We start from the raw sequence: 24,011 nt of genomic DNA, 5'->3' as shown, positions 1-24,011 counted from the left end.
AAAGTCTTCGTATGTTTGTCTGGACAATCAAAAGAAAGAGACCAGATAAAGGTCAGAGTTTACCTTTTTCTATTCTCTTTATTAATTTAGATGAGAATTAATGGGTGGAATCTGACCTAAAATGCTTTAAATTTATGATTAGTTGGCATAATTTAAGGGGAGATGCAGCAAAGTTGTGGCACCAATCTGGATTTAAATTTGTCTCTCTAGCTGAGATAGGCTACAATTGAAGACAAAAGCTAGATAATTAATTAAAAGGACAAGAGAGATTAGTGTGCAAGATACTTGTTTTCGTTTGAAGGAGCACTTTTGGACCACATTTAGACTTAGATTATATCTGATGTTCCATTTAAGACCACTGGGTTTCTAAAACCATGTGGAACAAGTGGGCAATAAATGATAAATTTTAGTTCTCAAAGTTCTTGATAGGATAATGATCATGGAAATGGTTAGGTAGAGGTTGCTGGATTAAAATAAATGTAACCTTCTTTTGATTGTCCATTGTATCTAGGGGAAGAAACTTCAAATTTGGGCAACTAAAATCTTTCAAAAAGATCCCCCATCTCTTTTGAAGTTTGATGACCATGATTTGAGAAGGGAGAAAGATAAGTACATTTGAATGGTAATTAAACCATAAAATTTGTGCGATTAGGTTGAAAATTTATATTTAAAAAACACCGTATATTTTCTTTTATTTTTACTTTTAGGGGAAACTATAATTTACCCCTCCATGGTTAAGTCTAAATTATCTTGCCCCCTTATAATTTTATTTGTGTCGCTTCAAACACTTTTAGTTATATTTAAACTGAAATTATTATTTTTTTTTTATCATATTTGACTAATCTATTAGTCGAATTTAAAAAATACTTATTAAAGACAAAGTTATAAATAATTAGATAAACTTTTTAATACATTAAAAATAATATCGATAGAATTTTAGAATATTTTTTATCTGAAATTCGATCATTATTATTTTAGATGCGTTAAAAAATTTATCCAATTATATATAATTTTATCCCTAATGAATATATCTTTAAATTTAATATATAAATTAATCAAACATGATAAAAAAAATAGTTTAAATATAACCATTAAGGATTAGATCTCGATTTAAAAAATGTAGACTAAATTGTATCTAGTTCCTCTGAACTATAATTTAGTATCACTATATCCCCTGAAAGAAAGAAAAAAAACATTACAGTGAGGCCGCAGAACTATCATAATCTCTATACAGGGTTGCACAGTTGACTACTTATACCCATTTCATCTATAGAAGAAGAAAGAGATTGATAGAGACTGGAAGTTAAGAGATATTAAGAGAAAGAAATAATTGGAAACTATTATCACATAGAATTTGACATAGGGTTGGGATTAATAGAAGAATGTGTGGGAAAGGGAGGGAGAAAAAAAGTTGAAAGAGATTGAGAAAATGAGAGGAAGAAGAGTAACAGAAATCACGGAGATTGCTATTAAGAGAAGAAATGTTGGAAAAAGATGAGAGGGAAAGGATCAACAAAAATTAGGTCAGGATACAAATCAAGAATTTTGATCCCGCTTATGTATCCGAATCAAATCCGAATTAGACGAAGACTAAGGTAAAAAGATCCCAGACTCCATTTCGCTAACCTATCTCCCGAATCTGACCCTGTCACACTAGAAATTATTTCTACTAGCTCATATGAAAGGGATTGTTTATATATGATTGTGATGGCTGATGGTTGAAGAGATATGGATGATCTGCCCCAAACAGCCATCAATGTGCTATTGTCTCCAAGAAGAACAATAGTTTTAAGTATCTTCTCTCTCTCAAGAGAAGAGATGAGAGAGAGAGAGAGAGAGAGAGAGAGAGAGAGAGAGAGAGAGAGAGTATAATGGATTTCACTTCTTCCTAATTCTGATCTTGAACTCTAATCAAAACTCAGACCAAGGGAAAATCTCCATATAGATCTCACATGGTCTTTTTGGTAGGAACAAAGGATGCAAAGTTGTGGAGCCATAGGACTATATGTCTATATCAGTGTATAAAACCTAGAAGGCACTGACATTAACATGAAAAGTAAAACATAATGGATAATTGCCTTAATAAACATATTGAAGTTGTCATCTGATCCTCTAGCTCCTGGTATTTATATTGAATCAGAACATGAGAACGAAAAATGACTGTTAAATGTCCTAAGAAATTTCAAGCGATTCTTTTAGGCATCAAACCTACAACTTGGCAACAGGAGAGAAATTTTGAGGTTTAAATTCTACAGCCACCAAGATCAAACTTATCTTCTTACAAAAGAATCCTCTTGTTTCCTCCCAAATCTTCAATCAGCTAGATTACCTAAAAATTCTTTATTGACAAACTCTCACATGTTCTTTTACAGTTTTAGCTTCTCCTCTAGCAAAATATTTGCATTGCCACGTTCCGTAGCCATTATTTCTAGATACAAAGTTGTTTGCTGCAGCTGCTTATGGCTATTATAGCGCTGTCAAGGCATCTCCTCAAGTTTACCAGACAAAGATTTGTCAAGAAAATTAGCTTCTCAGTTGCAATAGTAAATTAAGCTGGATTCCTCCATAGTAGGAAAATGGTTTAGGTTTATCAGGTCTGCAATTGAATCACATTTTTTATCAGGCAGGCTTGCGAGTCAAAGCCCATAAGATTCATATGTTAACTCAAAAGGAGGGGGGGTGTGCATCAAGATCTTCATCCAATAACCTCACATTTTAACTATGCTTAAGAAGAAACAGTATCATGAGCTATCTAGTGTTACTAACTCATCGCTCCAGAAATATCAGTGTCATCTCTCTAGTTTTCAGAATCAGCTTACTAGATGCCTATGAAACAGATAAGAGTTCAATTCACCAGCCACCTCTATGTCAGATACATATTAATTGATACACGCAGATAAATAAATATATATGCTAGATGCTTATTTCAAGGATATGAAGCTTATATAGGAGACAAAATGAGCAGAGATCAGAGAACTTCTAGCATAAACAATAGAAAATGGCAGACAAGCATATTTAATTAACTCTGAGCAGCTTAGGAAAATCGAAGCATGGAATGGAACAATAAGCTGAATGCAGTAACTACTTGTGGAATTATTGATATTAAATAGCAGAGATCAAAGAACTTCTAGCAGAAAAAAATTAAGAGGGAAAATCTAATGATCAACTATTATAAACACATTATTCACTACCTTGCATTTCTTTACATGTATGATCCAACACAACACGAGAAACTTACTTCATTTTATGATGCAAAGATGCTAAGTTTCTTTTCCATAATCATTCATCGTCATCCTCTTCAACAAATTCTTCCTCTTCCTCCGATTCCTCTTCCTCAGCTTCCTCTTCTTCGTCATTGTTAACAAGAAAACCTCCCAAGGTTTCATCTTCTTCATCCTCCTCATCCTTGTCATTGATATGATCCTTGACAGCTTTATGCTGCGTGCCTACCTTCCTCTGAACACCTTCACCCTCATTACGTGGTCTTTTGTGGTCCTTTGATCTCGTAGTGTATCTAGGTCTCTTAGCACTTCCAGATTTTGCAACAAAATCCTTCTCCTCCTCCTCGCCCTCCCCAATCCATTCCTCGTCTTCCCCTTCCTCCCCTTTCTTATTCCTTCTCCTCCTGCCCTTTCCCTTGGAACTACCTACTCTCTCATTGACCTCACCTTCTTCGTCATCAGAATTACGTCCTACTACCTCAAGAAACCAATTCCAATCCTTCAAAGGAAGGATCTTTTGCCTAGGATACTTGTCGAATTCATGACCTCTCACAAGGAATCCAAACTCTGCATTCATATATAAAAGATTACTAAGTAAGGAACTTACTAAATTATACATAAAGATGAAATTTTTACCTTTAACGGGATCAGTTTGGGAAATATCCAACGACTCTATATCCAGCTCCAACTCTTCCTGGTCGCCTACACCTCCAGCAATCTCCATCCTCGCGGTCTCCTCCTTCTCCCTTCTTCTCTCCAGAGTCCTCTTCTCCCTTCTTTCCACCGCATCCAACACCGCCTTCTCCACCTCCCCCTTCTCCTCCCCAACTCTCCTCACAGCGAAAAAGGAAGGATATTTGAGCGACAGCGAGAAGCGATCTCCAACGCTCAGCTCCCCTTTCTCGGAACTCCGATAAACCCTTCTTCCCCCTTCTTCCCCGCGGCAAATCACGATAGGATTCCTCCCGACTACTTCGAAATGGAGCTTGGATTCCTCGCCGAGGAGCCGAAGGGAGAGGTGGCGGCGGGAGACGGTGCGGTCGGAGGAGGAGCGGCCAAATTCCAACCCTACACCTCTTCCAATCTCCTTGGTCGAACCGCTCTCAATTAGGATCCTATCGCCGAATTCGGATTCGAGCTCCATGGATTCGCGAAGGAGGAGGCTGGAGGCAGTAGGAAACCCTCTTCGGGATCGGATACGAGACGAGGCAGCGGTTACTCGAAACTTTTAAATACGAATAACGGCGTGGGTTTCATATTGGGCCATGAGGTCGTAATTATGGGCCGGACTTTCAAAGTGGGCTTAGGCTTGTTAAGTAGTTTGGATTGGGTTTAGTAGAGCCTAGTACTCAATTAAGCTACGGCTGCTGGGTGATTGATTCCGGCAATATTTCATTCATTAGAACTTTAAAAATTTTAGTTAACATATTTTATTAAGTTGTTACGCTAATCTGTATGATTATTAGTATTTTATGTAACCATGTGTGAGTTAATCGTCGTGACGTGGAGGATGCAATAAACATTATGAGCACCTAACTCGTCGGCCAACAACCATAAGTTAATTTGTCTCATTATTTAATTTATCTAGAATATTTTTAGGCCTCTATTTTTTTTTTTTATTCCAAACTTCCAATTTTTTTTTCTATCAACGGATCTATAAAAATAGATATTTTCATATATGCATGCATGTCTTAGTTTAAGATTTTAGTTTCCCAGGTCAACGGATTAATGAACAGTTTTCTGAAAGTGGATCGGGTAATTAAGTTGTTACACCCGATCCGCTAATAGGGTACCTCGTTGTTTGGGCCCGTGCACTCTCACCTTACACTTCACAGTAGTTGATCGAGATTAAAAGAAAATATCTCGATCCATATTTAGATCTTTATATATACTTACAAAAGAGTTTGTATGTTTATAATTAATTGGGAACAAGTGGAGTACTAAAGAACGACGGATGGAAAAATATCCTACCATCTTCGGCTCCTATCCATTTGCAGTCAATGATAAGCGTTAACTTCGAGTAGGTGAGAAGAGGAAAAAAGTTGAATAATAGCAACAGTATGCTATATATTCTCGTTTTTAAATCTATCGCTATTCACATCACAATATTTAATCCTCTTCAAACAGAGGTTGAAGCTCTCAGGCTAGTTTTGATGAAAGCCAAGAGCTTAGTCTAGATAGGATTGTTATCGAAGCCAATTCTCTAACCCTTATCAATATTTAGATCGTTGGCCTCGTTTTCCATGCAGAAGCACGTATCATTGATACTTGAAGCTTTTGCGCTCCTCTTTTGAGATAATACATTATGTTAAGGTTGACATGATGGTACTAATCCTATTATAGATAGTATAATACATGTTTTTTTTTCTTCTCTTTTTAATAATAATCGATGCGCTTTGTTTATAATTTATAATAAGATTAAATGCATTTCATTCTCCGCACTTTTATATAAAGTTAAAAAATTTAGAGAAAATCACTATTTATTCATGTGGATACATAGTGATTCTCAAGGGCAAGTGAAAGCTATCAATAATGGGGACCTCGATATAGCTAGTAAATACGGAGCATTCTTAAGGAAAGCATCAGGTGGAGGGAGGACTTCACACACTAACATGAGGGTTGGCTTTATAAAGCTAGCTCTCATTTTGATTACCTTGGACTATAAATAGATTAAATGCTTAAGAAGTTTAGAATCGAATCGACCACTTATTTAAGTAATTTTATAGTAATTGTTAATGACGTTTATATATAATCACACACTTGCAGGAGAAAGAAGACAAAAGAAATATCGTAAGCCAAACTGCTTGCGCAGCTTAACATGATCACTCGCCGGCATCTATTGGATGATAATTAGAAAACATTATCGTATAAATAAATAAATAAATATGTATATATATATATATATATCTTTTGCCGGTCTCTTTAAGTAGTGAATGGACGAATGGACCCAAGGAAGCATTTAAAGAGTATTATGACAAGGGAGGCAACCCCACTCTGGATCCAAAGTTGCAAACTGTTATTGGGTATCATAAAGATGTCTGCAAGTTGATGGAGGCCATACTTGACACACTTATTGTATATCATTGGCCCTTGCGAAAAGACTTCTGCTTGCCTTTGTCCTCACGCACTATGGGAGGAGACCAAGGAATGTACACCATTCTCTTCTCTCCCTTCATTTATTCAGCCAGGTCGGTGATGGTGGCCAGTAAACCTCTACGTATATCTATTTATATATTTATCTAAGCAATGACGTACGTACGTCGCTTCCATCCCCTCTTTGTTTGAGATAGTTCAAAACTTCTTCTACTACTTTAATTAATTAGGATAAAGTTTTGTTAATTAGGTGGGCCTTCGAGTGCGGAGCTCTGTTGCCACTTTGGCACGCCACGTCAACGCTCAGCATTAAAGAACTCCTTCCATTGCAAGCAACGTCCTACTCCTATTGCATAATGCATTGGCTTTGCATGCCCGGGCCCGGGGCAACCCACGTGTGGAGCCCACAAAGTAATAAATCGTATAAATTTTATACTAATAACCCCCCCCCCCCCCCTCTATTTGTAGGTATTATTACCATATTTGTTTTATTTGACAATTTAAACCCTGGAAGATGGAAGTTGTTAAATATCCTCGACGAGGTAACGTCGCACCCATGGTTTTTCCATTTCCTCGACAGAATGGACGGCCCACTAACGATCGCCGACGCGAAACGGACGCCAACGGTGCTCCTCCCGCCACGTCGACCACGAGGAATCGGGCGACGCCTAACGGGGCCCGCTCGACTTCGCGGGATCGTTCGCCACGTGTGCTCCTAGCGGCGTGACGTCACCGGGGCACACAGGATGTCCCATACCAGGAGACTACGGTGCCTCGGGTGGATGATGACGTTGGCGGGCCCCCCGCACCCCGTCCTGCCCCACCGTCACGGTGACGTCATTCCCCCGCCCCAAAGTTTTTTCGTCTCTATATAGACCTTCCCCTCGAGTTCGTTCCCCATCTTTGTCCATTTAATTCTTCTCTTGTTTGTGTGGAGTTGGGGGGGAGGAGATCTCTACATCATCAATGGAAGGGGGAGGAGGGGTGAGATGCCTGTCGAGAGGGGCGCCGGTGCTGACGATCGACGGAGGGGAGGCGCCGGAGGAGCGGATCGGGCGGCTGATACGGGAGAACCCCGTGGTGATCTTTAGCCGGAAGGGGTGCTGCATGTGCCACGTCATGAGGAGGCTCCTCGCGGCCGTGGGGGCGCACCCGACCGTGATCGAGCTCGAGGAGGAGGAGGCGGAGCTACCGGAGGCCGCCGGCATCCCGGCGCTGTTCGTCGGCGGGGCGCCGGTGGGCGGGATCGAGGGGTTGATGGGGCTCCATCTCAGGGGGGACCTCGTCCCCAGGCTACGGGAGGTGGGAGCCCTTTGCGGATGATGAGGGTATTTATGTAATTCTACGTCGTGCTCGTAATTTCCTTTTTGTTTTGTTTTCTTTCCTTTTTAGCTCACTGGATTTGGGAATATGGAAGACGCGCTTTGCTACCATGAGACTACCAGTTGAGCTGGGTGTGTAAATATGGGGGATAAAAAGGAAGATGAGTTGCTTCATAAGATAAGATTTATTTACTATACTGTGTACTTTGCAGGTACAGTCAAGTATTACCTTCTCAACAACAACAACAACAAAAAAGCAGTCTAAGTTTACTCCTTTCGTAAAATTTACTAATGCAAAGCTAGCTAGCTATTCAAATTGACGTAATTTGGCGAGCATATCCGAATCATATTCCTTTCTCCTTTTGAGAAATAATGAGTTAGCAACGCCATGTCATGATGAGTCTAAAACGACCAAGTGAGTAGGAGAAAGTAAATGGTGTGCTGACGAGTTGAATAAAGCTTACATTGACTGCTGCTGAATTCTACTAACATTGAGTAACGATGATAACTAAAACTTACAATACATTCATGTTCCTCTTATTCAAACTATTATCATACGTAATTTATTGGACCTATAGTTCATTTCATTTATCAAAAAAAAAATTTAAAAAAAAAAAAGCTAAAGATTTTCTTCTACATCAGCTTGAATTTGAGACGATCGAAGAATCGTACAGTTAGCTCCTTTCTACGAAAGGGTCAGTCCATTTATCAAATGTAATAATAATAATAATAATAACATTGACAACTTTAGGAGAACCATGAAAATAATCAATAACACATGCATGGGCTCCAAATAATCCCTCCTGACACTTAAATATGAAGCCCATATTGTAGTACTCCAGGGCTCAGGATCAAGATGGGCCCGTAGCCCTTGTAATAATGGAATTTGGGCCCCCAGGAGTCGACTTTCAAGAAAATGATATGGACTTTATTATGTTGACTTACTTCAGGTCAGGTCGTGAGTAGAATAATCTGAAATCCCAGAGGAGCAAACTGGGCTGAAAGAGACCAAATAAAAACTATTAGGTTTTGTGCATAAAAAAAAGCCCTTGGAGAAATTATAGTACGTTAAGAAAGCCCTTAGAGAAGTGCAGGAAATTTCCTGCACCCTGGTTGCTTTCAGACGATGGATCTCCTGTTCTCCTTGCATGGTTGCTTTCATGTAAGATGCAACGCAACAATCACGTAAACCCCACAGATATTTTTTAAAATTCTTAACACATTTAGAAGTTAGCTGACATTATATACGGAGGACATGACATGTACATCTAAACTTTAGTGATCAGCATATCTGGGACCCATGCAATAGATGGATAGATAGATAGATAGATAGATTTAACGAACACGGACGGGCAGCATCGATCCTATATATATATGATCATTCATGTCCCACACCAAAAGGGGAGGTTGTGGAAGTCACGTCCTAAGGGGTAGGGAGAATAGTTAGGAGGCCACCCACTCCTCTTGCAGTCTCATCAATGTCGTCAGGATGTTCCCTATCCACGCATGCATGTCATTGGTCTGTGCTACAGACGAAATTATATGCAATATATATAGCATGATCAATATTTTCTTCTACTAACGTATATTGCACGTTAGCATCTTTTTTCTTTTTTCTTTTTTTGATTAATACGTTACCATCTTACCACTTAGTATGATAGTATTTCTTTGGTATATTGACTTTCTGTCAATATAAAATTGACAGAAACTTACTGGCATATGAGCATATCATATCATGGGCCAGGCATTAGTGATGTAACACCTAATTAAATTGAGTCCCATATTTCTATGCCACGTGTGCAGTGAAGGGAAACTTGTAGTCCATGCCGGCCGTAGAAATTTTCACAAAAGAACAAAAAAAAATATGAAATAAAAAGTTCTACTGTCGTGGTCGTTTGATAGCTGATTATTGAAGGGAAACTGGGGAATCTATAACTGTTGGATGTCTAAATGGATTAAATATCCTCAAAAATCTATGGAACTTTGCAAATTGTCAAAAAGGGGGCCATGAGACTAATTTTGCAGTGTACTTCTGTCAAAAGGATTAAAGATATCCAGATATCTTAATAATGGCTTTAAGGTTGCCAGTAGGATTGCATGCATGTGATACTAACATGCTTTCCCTGTAGAAAAGCTAATTAGATTAATTAGGAGACAGTACGTACCCTTGTTTGAATAAGAGAAACTTAGCAGCTCTAATTAAGCTCATGCTGTGGCTTAAGCTCTACTTTAGTTATCATTGGCTTCTGGCTAACTTAGCAGCTTAGTAACCAAAGTTTGGTGATCGATCGATGCTTCCTTGATGTTATCCCAATCCATATCCTTCCATCTTAGCTAGAGCTTTGGCTATTTCTTATGTTTATATTTGTTTCTTTGGCTAAAGTTAAAAGTTAAAGTTAGTTAGTTGTCAAGCTACAACCAAACTATTGTCATAAAATGAGACGGTGTACGGGCTCCCGATTTACTAAGTCGTCCCTATTTGTTTAATTTAGTATGTTTTAAAATACAGCAATTATAATTAAGTCTTAGTTTTATTTTATTTTTCTTTTCTAATATTCACTTAATTTAAGTGGATGCTTATATGTTACACACGAAACCATCTTAATTAAACTTTAGAAAAACGATTCTTTGTAGTATTTATAAACTGACTACATTATGCCTAGCGGTAATTTAAAAATATTGGGGGAAAAGAAAAAGAAAAAGAAAAAGAAAGAAAAAAACTCGATACAATGGCCGGCCGAGGCCGAGGCCGAGGCCGATTACTAAAAATAGATTTCCTATTTAAATAACCGACTTTTGAATTCATCCGTGCCGACAAAAGCCGGATTCTTTTGTTTTCTTTTCCTCTCTCTAATCTGCTGCCACGTGGGCCGATCGAGTGTTCGTCCCAAACGCCAAACGCTATAAACCGAGCCGGTTACAAGACACGTGTGGGTGGGTCCCACTCAAAGCAGCTGACCTTTAATTAGCCCTACCTGTCTATCAGAATATAATCCTGCGCTTAGAATTAATGACAGGAAATTAGAGAGAGAGAGAGAGAGAGAGAGAGAGAGGAGTCCGAGACAGAGGGAGAGAGAGACTACTAAACAAAAAAAAAGTAAAAAGAAGAAAGAAAAACTAATTTAACTGTTCGAGACCGGAAGTTGCCAAATTTCGAGGTGCCATTCTCTCAAACCCCTTTGCATTACCTCCAATTCTTTGTTTTTTTTGGTTTCTTTCTCGTGATTTGGTTTCGAGTCTATGCTTCTTCTTTTTTCTTTCATTTTTGGAGATTTTGGTCCATGTTATTTTTCCTTTTCGATCTTACTGTGGCGTTCGGTTTCGATTCCAGCCCCTGTTCTTGAGATCCGGAAGGAAGCAATGCGTCCAAAGAAGGTCGCGTCTTTTTCGCGAATTACTCTGGGAGATGCGATTTTGTTGCAGAATGGTCGATCGAATTCTATAATTCGATGAGTTGACCCAAAAAAGCAATGCGTTTGCGGTGGTTGTGGAATTTTATCAAACAGGTGGGCGTTATAGGTTTGCTAAGTTTGAGCTGAGGAACCCTAGTCGAAGCTAGAGATGGGACCTCGCGGAAAGAGGCGAAGGGATAGGCTCCGATGGAGCAAGCTCTATACCTTCTCGTGTTTCAGCCCGAGCGTTCTATTAGACCCCGAGGCTTCGCACTCTCTCGGAGGCCCCGGCTTCTCCCGCATCGTTTACTGCAATCAACCCCGGCTCCACCGCAAGAAGCCATTGAAATACCCCACCAATTATATCTCCACAACCAAGTACAACATCATCAGTTTTCTACCAAAAGCCATATTTGAGCAATTCCGGCGCGTCGCCAATCTCTATTTTTTACTAGCCGCGATCTTATCGCTCACCCCTGTCGCACCTTTCAACCCTCTAAGCATGATCGCACCCCTGGCATTCGTTATTGGGCTTAGTATGGTGAAGGAGGCATTGGAGGATTGGCGGAGATTTATGCAGGACATGAAGGTTAATAGCCGGAAGGTTGGAATTCATAAGGGGGAGGGGGTGTTTGGCTACAAGCATTGGCAAAAGATTCGTGTTGGTGATGTTGTGAAAGTGGAGAAGGACCAATTCTTCCCTGCAGACTTGCTTTTGTTGTCGTCAAGCTACGAGGATGGGATTTGCTATGTTGAGACGATGAATTTGGATGGTGAGACAAATTTGAAGGTCAAGAGGTCTTTGGAAGTAACCCTGCCATTGGATGAAGATGAGGCTTTCAAGGATTTTAGGGCCACCATACGTTGTGAAGACCCAAATCCTACGCTTTATACTTTTGTTGGTAATTTTGAATATGAACAGCAGGTGTATGCACTTGACCCGAATCAGATTCTCCTCAGAGATTCAAAGCTCAGGAACACTTCCTATGTCTATGGTATTGTTATCTTTACTGGCCATGACAGCAAAGTTATGCAGAATGCAACGGAATCACCATCTAAAAGAAGCAGAATTGAGAAGAAGATGGACAAAATTATATATATTCTGTTCACTGTTCTCTTATTGATATCATTTATCAGCTCTATAGGTTTTGCTGTGAAGACAAAGTTTGAGATGCCAGACTGGTGGTACTTGCAGCCAAAAAATACCACATACTTGTATGACCCATCAAGGTCTGGGATTTCTGGCATCTTCCATCTTGTCACAGCGCTTATTCTTTATGGGTATCTAATACCAATCTCACTCTATGTTTCGATTGAACTTGTCAAGGTCTTGCAAGCCATGTTCATCAACCATGATCTTCATATGTATGATGAGGACACAGGAAATCCTGCTCAGGCCAGGACCTCAAACTTAAATGAGGAGCTTGGCCAAGTTCATACAATCTTGTCAGATAAAACGGGCACTTTGACATGCAATCAGATGGATTTTTTAAAGTGTTCTATTGCTGGAGTTTCATATGGTGTGGGTTCTAGTGAAGTTGAAATTGCTGCAGCGAAGCAGATGGCCGCAGAAGCTACTGGTAAGAATAGCAATACTCATGATCTATGGGAGAGTAATGGAGGTGATGTGAGGTCTTCAGAGATTGAATTGGGAGATGGGATTACCTGCACTGTTGAGAAGGCACAAATGCCTACTATAAAAGGTTTCAATTTTGAGGATGACCGCCTAATGCAAGGGAACTGGAGGAAAGAGCCAAGTGCTGCTACCATCCAATTATTCTTCAGGATACTCGCTGTTTGCCACACGGCAATTCCTGAGCTGAATGAGGAAACTGGTGGTTTTAACTATGAAGCTGAATCACCTGATGAAGGATCTTTTCTGGTTGCAGCCAGGGAATTTGGATTTGAGTTCTGTAAGAGGACACAATCAAGTGTCTTCATCCGTGAGAGATATTCTTCTTCTGAGAAACCACTTGAAAGGTTATATAGCTTGATCATGATATTATTTGTCAACTGGTTGTAAATCTTGCAGTTCTGGATTAAAACTTTGTGGTGCCTTGTTTGTAGGGAGTTCAAGATTCTCAATCTATTGGAATTTAGCAGTCAAAGAAAGAGAATGTCAGTAATTGTGCGGGATGAATCTGGGCATATTCTTCTTCTGTGCAAAGGAGCGGATAGGTATCATTCAATATCTTGTTTGCATTACCTTTTGAAGCTGATGCATCCCTTCTTTTTTCAGCTAAACGCCGAGTCACGCTGAATTTATATATGATCAACTTTTGTCATTTCCAATTGTTTTTATGACTGAATAAACTTACTTATTTTTTTTCTACTGAACAGCATCATATTTGATAGACTATCAAAAAACGGAAGGCGGCATGAGGCTGAGACGACTAAGCATCTGAATGAATATGGGGAAGCAGGTTTGCGGACATTGACACTAGCATACAGAGTACTTGAAGAATCCGAGTATTCTACTTGGAACACTGAGTTTCTTAAAGTGAAGACCACAATAGGACCTGACAGAGAATCCCAACTTGAGCGAGTCTCTGATTTAATTGAAAGGGACATGATTCTTGTTGGTGCAACTGCTGTAGAGGACAAATTACAGAAAGGAGTAAGATATGTCATTAAATCTACTATTATCTGGTGGTTTTCCTTGATCCTTTAACCATTTCCTCTTTTCTTCTCAGGTTCAGCAGTGCATAGATAAATTAGCACAAGCTGGTCTTAAGATTTGGGTTCTGACTGGAGATAAGATGGAAACAGCAATCAATATAGGGTATACCTTCAAACCATTTACATGATTCACATACCATTGTCACCAGATAGTGCATCAAATATCAGCTGATAATTCGTTTGTTTTGTCAGATATGCTTGCAGCCTACTTAGGCAAGGTATGAAACAGATCTGTTTGTCCACAATGAAGAGTGACTTGATGGCAGAAGAAGCAAAAAGGGTAACTCTTTACATATCCCTCGGAATCTGTAGCAGGTTTTGATCTATGTGGCTAAAGTCTTTTATAATAGGCTTTGCTTTTATCTTTGCTGAATGATCAGGCTGCAAAGGAGAATCTTTTGTTGCAAATCACGAATAACTCACAAATGATCAAGTTGGAAAAGGATCCTCATGCAGCATTTGCTCTCATTATTGATGGAAAAACTTTGGCAAATGCACTGGAGGAGGATATGAAGAATCAGTTTTTGAGTCTGGCAGTTGATTGTGCTTCGGTCATATGCTGCCGGGTCTCTCCTAAGCAGAAAGCACTGGTAGTTACCATCAAGGCAAACCTCTGAACTCCAAAAAGGGTAGTTTAGTTAACTTTCTATATCTTTCGATGCCTCTAGGTGACTCGTCTGGTCAAAGAAGGTACTGGCAAAACAACTTTAGCAATCGGTGATGGTGCAAATGATGTGGGGATGATTCAAGAAGCTGATATTGGTGTTGGTATCAGTGGGGTGGAGGGCATGCAGGTTAGTTGTACCAGTGCTTATATAAGTTTGACGCTGGATGTTGGTTTTCCTTTGACATTGACAACCTAGACTTTGTTAGTCTTTTGAAAAATATCATATACATGAGATTGACATTCATACTAGTACTACAAGTAGAATGCTTATAGTTGTCCTGCTTTCTGCAGGCTGTGATGGCTAGTGATTTTTCCATCTCCCAATTTCGGTTTCTTGAACGTCTCCTTGTTGTCCATGGGCACTGGTGCTACAAGAGGATTGCCCAAATGGTAACACCTAAGGAACACCTCCAGTTTTATGTATTATGCACTTTATGTCATGTATGCTATGTAATAATTCATGTTGCTGATTCTACTTTTGTTAATGGAATCCAGATCTGTTACTTTTTCTACAAGAATATAGCATTTGGCCTCACCATTTTCTACTTTGAGGCGTTCACTGGGTTCTCTGGACAGTCAGTTTATGATGATTGGTATATGCTACTATTCAATGTTGTTCTTACCTCTTTGCCCGTCATATCACTCGGAGTGTTTGAGCAAGATGTTTCTTCTGAAGTCTGCTTACAGGTATTCTACTTGAGATTTGATCTTCATAGTCAGTATCTCATGATAAATGCTAAGCATCTCCGCAAAGAAAATCTCAGTGCATCTTGAACAGCTGACTTATCCAAACCATCCCCCCTCTACATATCTGGAGAAATGCTTTCACAAGATCAATAACTTCCAATTGATTTAAATCAATAGCTACTTAAATTGGCCTATATATATTTCCTTCATCAAAGCTGACCAGGAAACTTTTTCTTTGCAGTTCCCTGCATTGTATCAGCAAGGACCAAGGAACCTTTTCTTTGATTGGTACAGGATATTGGGATGGATGGGAAATGGTCTCTACTCATCCCTCGTTATATTTTTTCTCAACGTCGTCATTTTCTGCAATCAGTCATTCCATGGAGGGGGCCAAACTGCCGACATGGCTGCCGTTGGAACCACCATGTTCACCTGCATTATCTGGGCCGTTAACATGCAAATTGCCCTTACCATGAGCCATTTCACATGGATCCAACATGTCTTTGTGTGGGGAAGCATCATTACCTGGTACCTTTTCCTGGTTGCCTATGGAATGTCTTCACCATCGATATCTGGGAATAACTACCAGATTCTTCTGGAAGCTCTTGGACCGGCCCCTTTATACTGGGTTGTGACACTTCTAGTTACTGCTGCTTGCAATATACCATACCTGGCCCACATCTCTTTCCAGAGAGCATGCAATCCACTTGATCACCATGTGATTCAGGAGATCAAATATTACAAGAAGGACGTAGAGGACTGTATTATGTGGAAGAGAGAGCGATCTAAGGCTAGGCAGGAGACAAAGATTGGTTTTACTGCAAGGGTGGATTCTAAGATCAGGCAACTGAGGGGTAAATTGCAAAGGAAAGTCTTGTCATTAAGCATCCAAACAGTAACATAAGATGTGTGCTGGATATTGACTGGAGTTGGAGCATGCCATTTAGTTTGAAGTAAGGCTTCCCAACATGTGCCTTTGCGGCTGTATTCTTGTGACAGAAGCAGCATCTTCAGGAGATCCCAGTAAGGTGCATATATTTTCCCCTTATTCGAGTTGACATCTTGACTACACTTATTTTGTCCCTCCAATTTTTGTTTTGGTATAGTAAAGCTAGGTTCAGTTATCTCTTTTTTAAGTTCCACTCCCATTCATTTTTTATTTCACGAGGAGAGTCCATGGCCTTCTCTATTATAGAATTACAAAGGCAGTGTTGTAAAATTTCTGTAAACTTGTTGCGTCGAAGATCTACAAAAGCAGTTGATAATGTGTGTATATCTTTTAAATTTACCCTTCATGTTATATACTACAGTAACATGTTGTTCTATTTGGAAAGCACTAACACTATTTTTTTTTTCTCTTCACTAGAACGGACCATTGTAAAGAAGTTGCCTTTTGGTTGTTTTCTTTAGTTTGGTCACTGAAATAAATTGATTGTGAAGCTTTTGGCTTGAATTTTGGTACCTAGTGTCTAAAAAGTGAGTGGATATGCAGGAATATGAAAAGAAGATACAGTTTCTACGGGTCATATCCATACTGAGCATTATCTATCCTGAAGTGATCTTAAGCAATTATGGCTGCTATAAATTTTGATATGATGCCAGTAAGAAAAAAAGAATTGTATGGCAATAGATGGAAACTGAAGCTTTGAATGTATCTATAGGACAGGTAGCATGGGTTTGAATCTCTTATTTGGTGTATTGGTTCAATCCTCAATCCTCACAAGCATCATGCATAATAAATTCAGACCAGAGATTAGCTTTAGTTTCATGTTAAATATGAGTCTCCAGCTGGCTTGATTAGGATAAACCTAATTCAGGTGGGGCCGAGGTTTTAATCGGGTTGGTGTACTTAACTAGAGAAAAATAGAATGGCACACAAGAGAAAGGCAAGCAAATTCACTTTGTTTGATTAGTGTAACTTCATAAACAAGTGAGGTAATATCATCAAAGGTGTCTGTCTCTATGATGCTCTTCTCAGGTACAATATCTCCAGTAGATATAAAATGTCCTCATTTGCATCTTTTTTCCCCAAATAACTTAGCTTTTCATTTTTCACCTTTTGAATTGATAGTGTGCCAATTCTTTTGCATTGAGATGATGTGCCAAAAAAGTTTAGTGTGAGCATGATTTATACATCCTCTGTTTACTAGTGGGTGGAAGAGCCTATTCATTGATTTCATATCATTTTCTTCTTCATGAACATTCTACATCTTTTGAATGACTTTCGTATGGTTGCTTGTTATGGTCTATAGACTATATGCCATGAAAATGACAGGATATCAGCTACGCTATGCACCTTTTAAATTACATGAAGATGGGAAATAATTTTGATTATATTTGGTTATGTTGCATATATCACCTCAAACTGGATCAAATCCTTCTTCAATATGGATTCAGAAGTTTATGTCATCCTTTGATGTCCTTCACATTCCTCAACAAGAATTGTTGGGTTGGACTTCACAGAAAAACAGAGGAATGATAAGAGTGACCTTGAAGAGCTCTACTTATTGTGTTAATACATACATAGATGATGAAATCCTCTTAGTTTCTTCTACACTTTTTACCCTTTTAATGGGACAAACTCGCAATTAGGACATCATTGTGTAACAATTCCTGATCCTTAGCTGTAGAAGGGGAGTATGTTCAAATACCCTGAAGTGCTTTATCTATGTTTCCTTTTATTATTATTCTTCGCAACAAGTATGTTAAAAGTTTATGTAAAATGATTGGGCTCCCAACATTTACCATTTCTTACACTATATTTTGCCCTCTAAAAAAAAGGTACTGTCCCGTGAACTTTGCATTTACCCCCATTTTGTCCCCCTCCCCTCCGCCACTGACACCTGGCCCCACTCAAACTCCTCCCTCAGGGCCTCAGTTGCTTCACCACTCACTACTCTGCCCCCCCTCCCTTCCTCTCCCTTCCCCAATGAGAAATTAATCAACAGCCCATCATTCCCTTTAAATCATCCCCCTACTTTTACCAAAACCTTTTCTCCTCCCCCCTTTCCAAACCCATTCCCATTAGCATTAGTTTAATGCCCACCAAAAAGATATCAGAATATTTATCTGATAAATACCAACACCAAGCTGCAAAGGAAAGCCTGTGATCGGTGATCCCCTGTGGTGGGCGAGACAGGCAACAGCGGTGTGCATGGTTGCATGCAACCCATTGAGGTGCCTGAGTGGTTCAAAAGTTTGGTTCTTTTACATGGGCATGGCACCACATGACCTCAAATTCTATGCAGTGTGTGTACTAAGGGGATGAGTGTTGGATAAAACAAAGGGGTAGAGAATCATTTTCCCCTTGGGAGTGTAGGAAACAAAGGAAAAGACAGAAGTTGCAACATCAAGGTAGGCTGTAGTGTGTGGGTAATGAATAGCTGGGATTAAACACTTGTAGCTTCCTTCTCTCATCTCTTTCATTCACTTCATCCTTTTGCTTTGCTCCAACTTCTTCTTCTCAGTTTTCAATTGAGGTTCATTGGAAAGCAGGTGGTAGTATGTGGTCTTAGGTTGTCTTTCTGGTTTTGATCCTGGAGGAGGAGAAAAGTGAAAAGAAAAGAAAAGAAAAACTGGCTATTTTGGGTGTTGGGTTTTTCTTGATTTGTTCTTCTTTTTGGTACTAGTGGGAGGATTGGTTTCCTATGGTCCTTGTGGTGAGAAGGAAATAGTATTGAGTTCTTGAGAGGTGGTGCTTAATTCTATCTTCTTCCAAGAAATCATCCCTTTTTTTCCTCCCCCTTTTTTATTCTCTTTTCTTCATGGGATGGTCTATCTTGCAAGGATCCTGATGGGAATATCTAAGCAAGCATGGTAGCATTATTGGCCAATTATGATGTTCTTTTCTGTTGGTTTTTTGAGTCCATAGGCCAGATTTCATATCTTCTTTGAGTACTTGAGACCTTTTAATTCCACTCTCTCTATCTCTCTCTCTCTCCTACTTGCCTTTTTCTTCTTCTTCTTCTTCTTCTTCTCTCTCTCTCTCTCTCTCTCTCTCTCTCTCTCTCTCTCTCTCTCTCTCACAAAATCCAGAAACAATCCGATGATGATGAAAGGGCTTCAGCAACAACACCACCTTGTGGAGGAGAACATGTCTAATCTCACCTCTGCCTCTGGGGAAGCAAGTGTCTCCTCCAACCAGCAATCCTCCTCCTTCACCCCTAACCCAATCCCAGCAAAGAAGAAGAGGAGCCTCCCAGGAAATCCAGGTGCCGCCCGCCCTTTTGTATATATATATATATGCTTGAAGAACTGTCTCAACCAAACTTTTTACACATGTATGCTTCATGCTTCTTGTATTGACCCAAATCTTTTGGATCTCAGACCCAGATGCTGAGGTGATAGCACTGTCACCCAAGACCCTCATGGCCACCAACAGATTTGTGTGTGAGATATGCAACAAGGGGTTCCAAAGGGACCAGAACCTGCAGCTCCACAGGAGAGGCCACAACCTGCCATGGAAGCTGAAGCAAAGGAGCAACAAGGAGGTGAGGAAGAAGGTGTACATCTGCCCTGAGGTAACATGTGTCCACCATGAGCCCTCCAGGGCACTGGGAGACCTCACAGGGATCAAGAAGCACTTCAGCAGGAAGCATGGGGAGAAGAAGTGGAAGTGTGATAAGTGCAACAAGAAGTATGCTGTTCAATCTGATTGGAAGGCCCACTCCAAGATCTGTGGCACTAGGGAATACAGATGTGACTGTGGCACCCTCTTCTCAAGGTAACAGCAACGCTTCAATAATAATGCAATCCCACTAGGACCAACAGGCCCAACTATTGGAATAGGCAAGCATTTCAAGAATGTTTGCATACATGTTGGGAGTAATTAAGGTTTCAATCTTGTCTGGTAACTTGGAACCAAGTCTGCATTAAAATAATTCACTGCATGAATCCCATCAAACAATGAGTGTTAACTGGTCAGGTTGATATGGGTGTTTGTCAAGGAGAAGTGATATAGGAAATACTAATACAGCATTACCATAAACTCACTAATGGATTTCTTTGTGTCTTTTTTAGTGATATTTTCTCCTTGTGACTTCTGTTACCTTTGCCTTTTTCTTGCCTCTTTTTTTTGTCTTGAACAGGAGGGATAGCTTTATCACCCACAGAGCCTTCTGTGATGCACTAGCAGAAGAGAGTGCAAGAGCTATGGCAGTGAACCCCTTGGCCAATCATCTCCTGTTCACTCAACCAACGTCATCTCATGAGCCCTCTTCTCTTCCACACACATCCCTACAAGGCCAATTCCCTCATTTAATGACTGCCACAGAAGCCAACACAAATATCATGGCCAGCCATGGCCTACAGGAGTTCTCACTCAAGAGGGAGCAACAGCAACAACAGTTCAACATGATGCAAGATTTCCCATCTTGGATTGATTGCCAGGGCTCCACATCTTTAAACAACTTAGAGATTCCTTCTTCTATCTATCCCACAAGGCCAGAACAAGACTACAGTCACGAGAACTCAACTGCTCTTCCTAACACCTCTTTCTCTACTCCATATCAAACCTCAGTACCCTCTCCTCACATGTCTGCCACTGCATTGCTTCAGAAGGCAGCTCAAATGGGTGCGACAATGAGCAGAACCCCAAACCTTGGTGAGATGGCAACTCACTCTTCTGGATTTGGTCTTGGCCTGTCTTCACACCTAAGCTCTGGTGATGGTGGATTTGGACAAGGTAACCAAGAAATGACGGTGAATCCTCTCTACCCAGCTACTAACTTTGATGGGTCTTTTGGAGATGCCTTTGGTGGTATGCTAGGATCAAAGAGGAAAGGAAACAGTAGCCATGAAGGAGGAGGAAGTGGTAGTGTTGGTGGAGTAATGGCTGGGAATGATGGGGTGACCAAAGACTTTTTAAGTCTAAGAGCCTTCTCCCACAGGGATATATTTAACATGAATGGGATGGATCCTTGCATGAGCTCCTCAAACTATGAGCAGAACCAGCAAAGTAAGAAGCCATGGCATGTTTAATTAATTAGCTACTACTCCAAGGAAGTTTTGATAGGAATAAATTAAGTATGATGGCCTCTACTATTCTTTATCTCGATCTCTCTCTCATCCTTTGCCCCAAAGGGAAGAAGGTTTGGTTCCAAATCTCTATTCTTGTCATAAGGTAATTCACTCTTATATATGCTTGCTGGCACTTCCCTCTTGTTTGTTGTATGAATACTTTTATCCTTATTTATGTAATAATTAAACCCTCGTCTATCCTACCCAGCAATGGATGCGTGTCTTCCTTGTAATCACTTTAAAATAATGGAGAACTTTTGTTTCGTCTACTTCTCTCTAAAGTGCTAATTGTACATTACTAGTTCTTTTTAATGATCTTGAGAACTTTTATTTGAGCTAAGAGAATGGAATCTATATATATATATATATATATATATGTATATAGATAGATAGATAGATAGATAGATAGATAGATAGGTTAATCATATGACTACGTTGCACTTTTGTAGGTGATCATGGTAAAGGACTTGCAGCTTGAAAAGCTGGTAAGGAGAATGATTAGTGAGGTGATTGGTCCTCTTTAACTTAAACTTGTCATTATATATCTACACGCATTGGAAGCAAACATATGAAGGATGCCAAGGTATCTTTGGCACGATGCGCATACAAATCATCACGGGCTTTAAAATTTGCACGTTCTAATCTTGGTGCTAATTGGTGTAGGCAGTAGTCACTCTCTTTCCCATCCACTTTGGATTCTAATTTTAGAAGCCATAAACATATGAAATTAATCTTTCATTTTAGCACCCTTCCTTTTCCCATACTACTTTGATAAAACTAGATCGACTCTTACCTCAGCTATTGATTTCAATCATTTTGATGAAAATGGAATCAAATTCCTCCTTAAGAATGTGCAAACTGCAGATGAATATTCTCTGTCAGAATTCCGTGTAGTAAACTGTCTACCATATGTGTCAAAGCGGAACAAAACAAATTAATGAGAACACTCAATGTATGCATATATACAGTTGGACCGTTACAGAATGATTGATCCAGTTGTTCAACATATATATCAAGAAAGAATGACTCATTTTATCTAGACTATAATTAGCCTACACTGAGCTTATGAAAAATTACATTTGTTTTATTTATTTATTATTTTTATGTTTTATGTAGATGGGGTGTTGGGATTCCAAGTGTTTTGAAACTTTTATAGAGACAAAGAGCAGGGAGAGGGGGACCTGGAGCAGGTTAGGGTTTTTGAGACGTGATCCTTTTTAGCTTGGGGCAGCTTTTTCTCCTTGTTTTATATTGTCAACGGGCCATTGATAAAGACATGAGCACTTTCTCGGAGGAGGAGCTCAGAAATGGACATGCACGCATACAAGGAGGGAAGACAAAGAGAGAGCACAAAGTCTGAACGAACTCTGAAAGGCACAATACCTATATATATATATATATGTGTGTGTGTGTGTATATATATGCCAATATCGCAATATAGCTAGCATGGAGAGGGGATATATAAAGTAGTGAAAGAATCTCCACCTCATGCTCGCTCCTCTTGCCTCTGTTTGTATCTTTTTCCTTAGCTAGCTTTTGTCTACTCTCTCACTCTCTCTCTCTCGCTTTCTCTCGAGATGATGCATTCAAAAAGTGATGCATGCACCAAGGAATTAAAGCAGCAGCCTTCACGAGGCACTGCTAGGTAGATTTATAATGTATATAGTATATACCCCAATCCCCACTTCTTCTTCTTCTTCTTCTTCTCCTCCTCCTCCTTTAAGAATTAATGAGATGTATTAATCTTCAAGCTATGAGTTTCTAATTTATTTGGTGTATGAAAAACAAATGTATGTATGGTCTCACCGTTAACGATTTGCTCAGATATATGGCGTTTTGAGTTTCAAATAGTTTGAAAAATAAACTTGTAAACAGTACTAAGAAGTAGAGAGAGAGAGAGAGAGAGAGAGAGAGAGACATGCAGGTCACAAGATCAGTGGTTGTTAATAATTAAAGGGCTATAGTAGCATATTCTAGTGCTTTAATTCCATGAAACTATTTACTATTTAGTACTACTACTATAAGGACTTGTTAGCTTCGAGCTTTGAAGGGTAGCTCTTTATCTGCTAGTCTACGTGAGTATCTTCTTTGTCAACTAAATTAATTAATGTGCATGCATGAGCTTGATCACTTTCTAGTGAGATGTATCTTCACATAGAATATATACATATATATATATATATAGTACTAGATGATTTGACCGTTGATCATTAGGTTAACAAAAGTTAGTCTTGGTCAAAATAAATGCAGTTAATTAACTATATAGTGGAGCTGTAATTAACAATTAACTTTATGATCCTTCTTCTTCCAATAACTATATGTAGGAGGTTAGCTAGGAAATAGGTATCAAAAAGTACTTGTACCTTAATTATAGTTTTTTGACTTCCCAAACACAATTGCCTCTCATGCAACAAGCAAACTCCAAACCAAAAATGTTTGGTATGCTTTGTCTTCTAAAAATTATATTGGGGAATTCAATTGCTGCTTTATATCAAATTGCAACTATTAGTCAATTGTTAATTAGGATGTTAAAAGACTTAATTACATCATAGGAATATAACGAGAATATTGGTATTAATAAAACACCATTAGTATTTTTGAATTTAAAAAACAAAAGTATAAGGAGAGTAAGTTAAACTCGAGCTAAACCATAGTAGGGTAAACTATAATTTGCCCGATTTCGATTATCTTATTTCTAATCATTGAATAAGTTAAATCTCAAATTGACCTATAAATACTAAGAACTACCAAATGGAACTAAATTAAGAATGTCTGACATCTCCTCCTCTTTCACGAGGGGAATGGAGCTTAGGATTCCCTACTTACATGTTAATCCCTGTCTAGATTTACCTACAATCTCACAGCCAGAATTATTAGTTTATGCTCTTCACGTGCATTTGTTCTTAATCTCTCTCTCTCTCTCTCTCGTGAT

At 39.3% G+C, this 24,011-nt stretch overlaps 4 protein-coding genes across 4 annotated transcripts; 3 read left to right on the top strand and 1 right to left on the bottom strand.

Annotated features, from left to right (window-relative positions):
- Positions 1 to 3,141: 3,141 nt before the first annotated feature.
- On the bottom strand, positions 3,142 to 4,415 carry LOC140780922 (uncharacterized). Its single transcript, XM_073126641.1, has 2 exons — positions 3,858 to 4,415; positions 3,142 to 3,788 (listed from the first exon to the last, which is right to left on the bottom strand). Exons 1-2 carry the CDS (start codon positions 4,363 to 4,365, stop codon positions 3,280 to 3,282), a joined length of 1,017 nt encoding a protein of 338 aa, XP_072982742.1. The 5' UTR covers positions 4,366 to 4,415; the 3' UTR covers positions 3,142 to 3,279.
- A 2,865-nt stretch (positions 4,416 to 7,280) lies between these two features.
- Positions 7,281 to 7,763, top strand: LOC140781387 (monothiol glutaredoxin-S2-like). The gene is made up of 2 exons (XM_073127334.1): positions 7,281 to 7,616; positions 7,707 to 7,763. Exons 1-2 carry the CDS (start codon positions 7,281 to 7,283, stop codon positions 7,761 to 7,763), a joined length of 393 nt encoding a protein of 130 aa, XP_072983435.1.
- A 2,889-nt stretch (positions 7,764 to 10,652) lies between these two features.
- Positions 10,653 to 16,386, top strand: LOC140782357 (probable phospholipid-transporting ATPase 4). The gene is made up of 11 exons (XM_073128880.1): positions 10,653 to 10,794; positions 10,968 to 13,008; positions 13,096 to 13,206; positions 13,369 to 13,645; positions 13,722 to 13,810; positions 13,900 to 13,987; positions 14,088 to 14,297; positions 14,376 to 14,501; positions 14,666 to 14,764; positions 14,870 to 15,061; positions 15,303 to 16,386. The coding sequence occupies exons 2-11, from the start codon at positions 11,198 to 11,200 to the stop codon at positions 15,963 to 15,965; spliced, it is 3,666 nt and encodes a 1,221-aa protein (XP_072984981.1). The 5' UTR covers positions 10,653 to 10,794; positions 10,968 to 11,197; the 3' UTR covers positions 15,966 to 16,386.
- Positions 16,387 to 18,013: 1,627 nt separating this feature from the next.
- On the top strand, positions 18,014 to 21,348 carry LOC140781266 (protein indeterminate-domain 7-like). The gene is made up of 3 exons (XM_073127189.1): positions 18,014 to 19,272; positions 19,388 to 19,784; positions 20,149 to 21,348. The coding sequence occupies exons 1-3, from the start codon at positions 19,107 to 19,109 to the stop codon at positions 21,038 to 21,040; spliced, it is 1,455 nt and encodes a 484-aa protein (XP_072983290.1). The 5' UTR covers positions 18,014 to 19,106; the 3' UTR covers positions 21,041 to 21,348.
- Positions 21,349 to 24,011: the final 2,663 nt, after the last annotated feature.

The sequence above is a fragment of the Typha latifolia genome, chromosome 2 (genome assembly GCF_019914945.1).
Source record: "Typha latifolia isolate L0001 chromosome 2, TyphaL0001v2, whole genome shotgun sequence".
Lineage (NCBI taxonomy): Eukaryota > Viridiplantae > Streptophyta > Magnoliopsida > Poales > Typhaceae > Typha > Typha latifolia.
The sequence above is the reverse complement of the archived record's forward strand: the minus strand, read 5'-3'. Positions and strand labels throughout refer to the sequence as shown.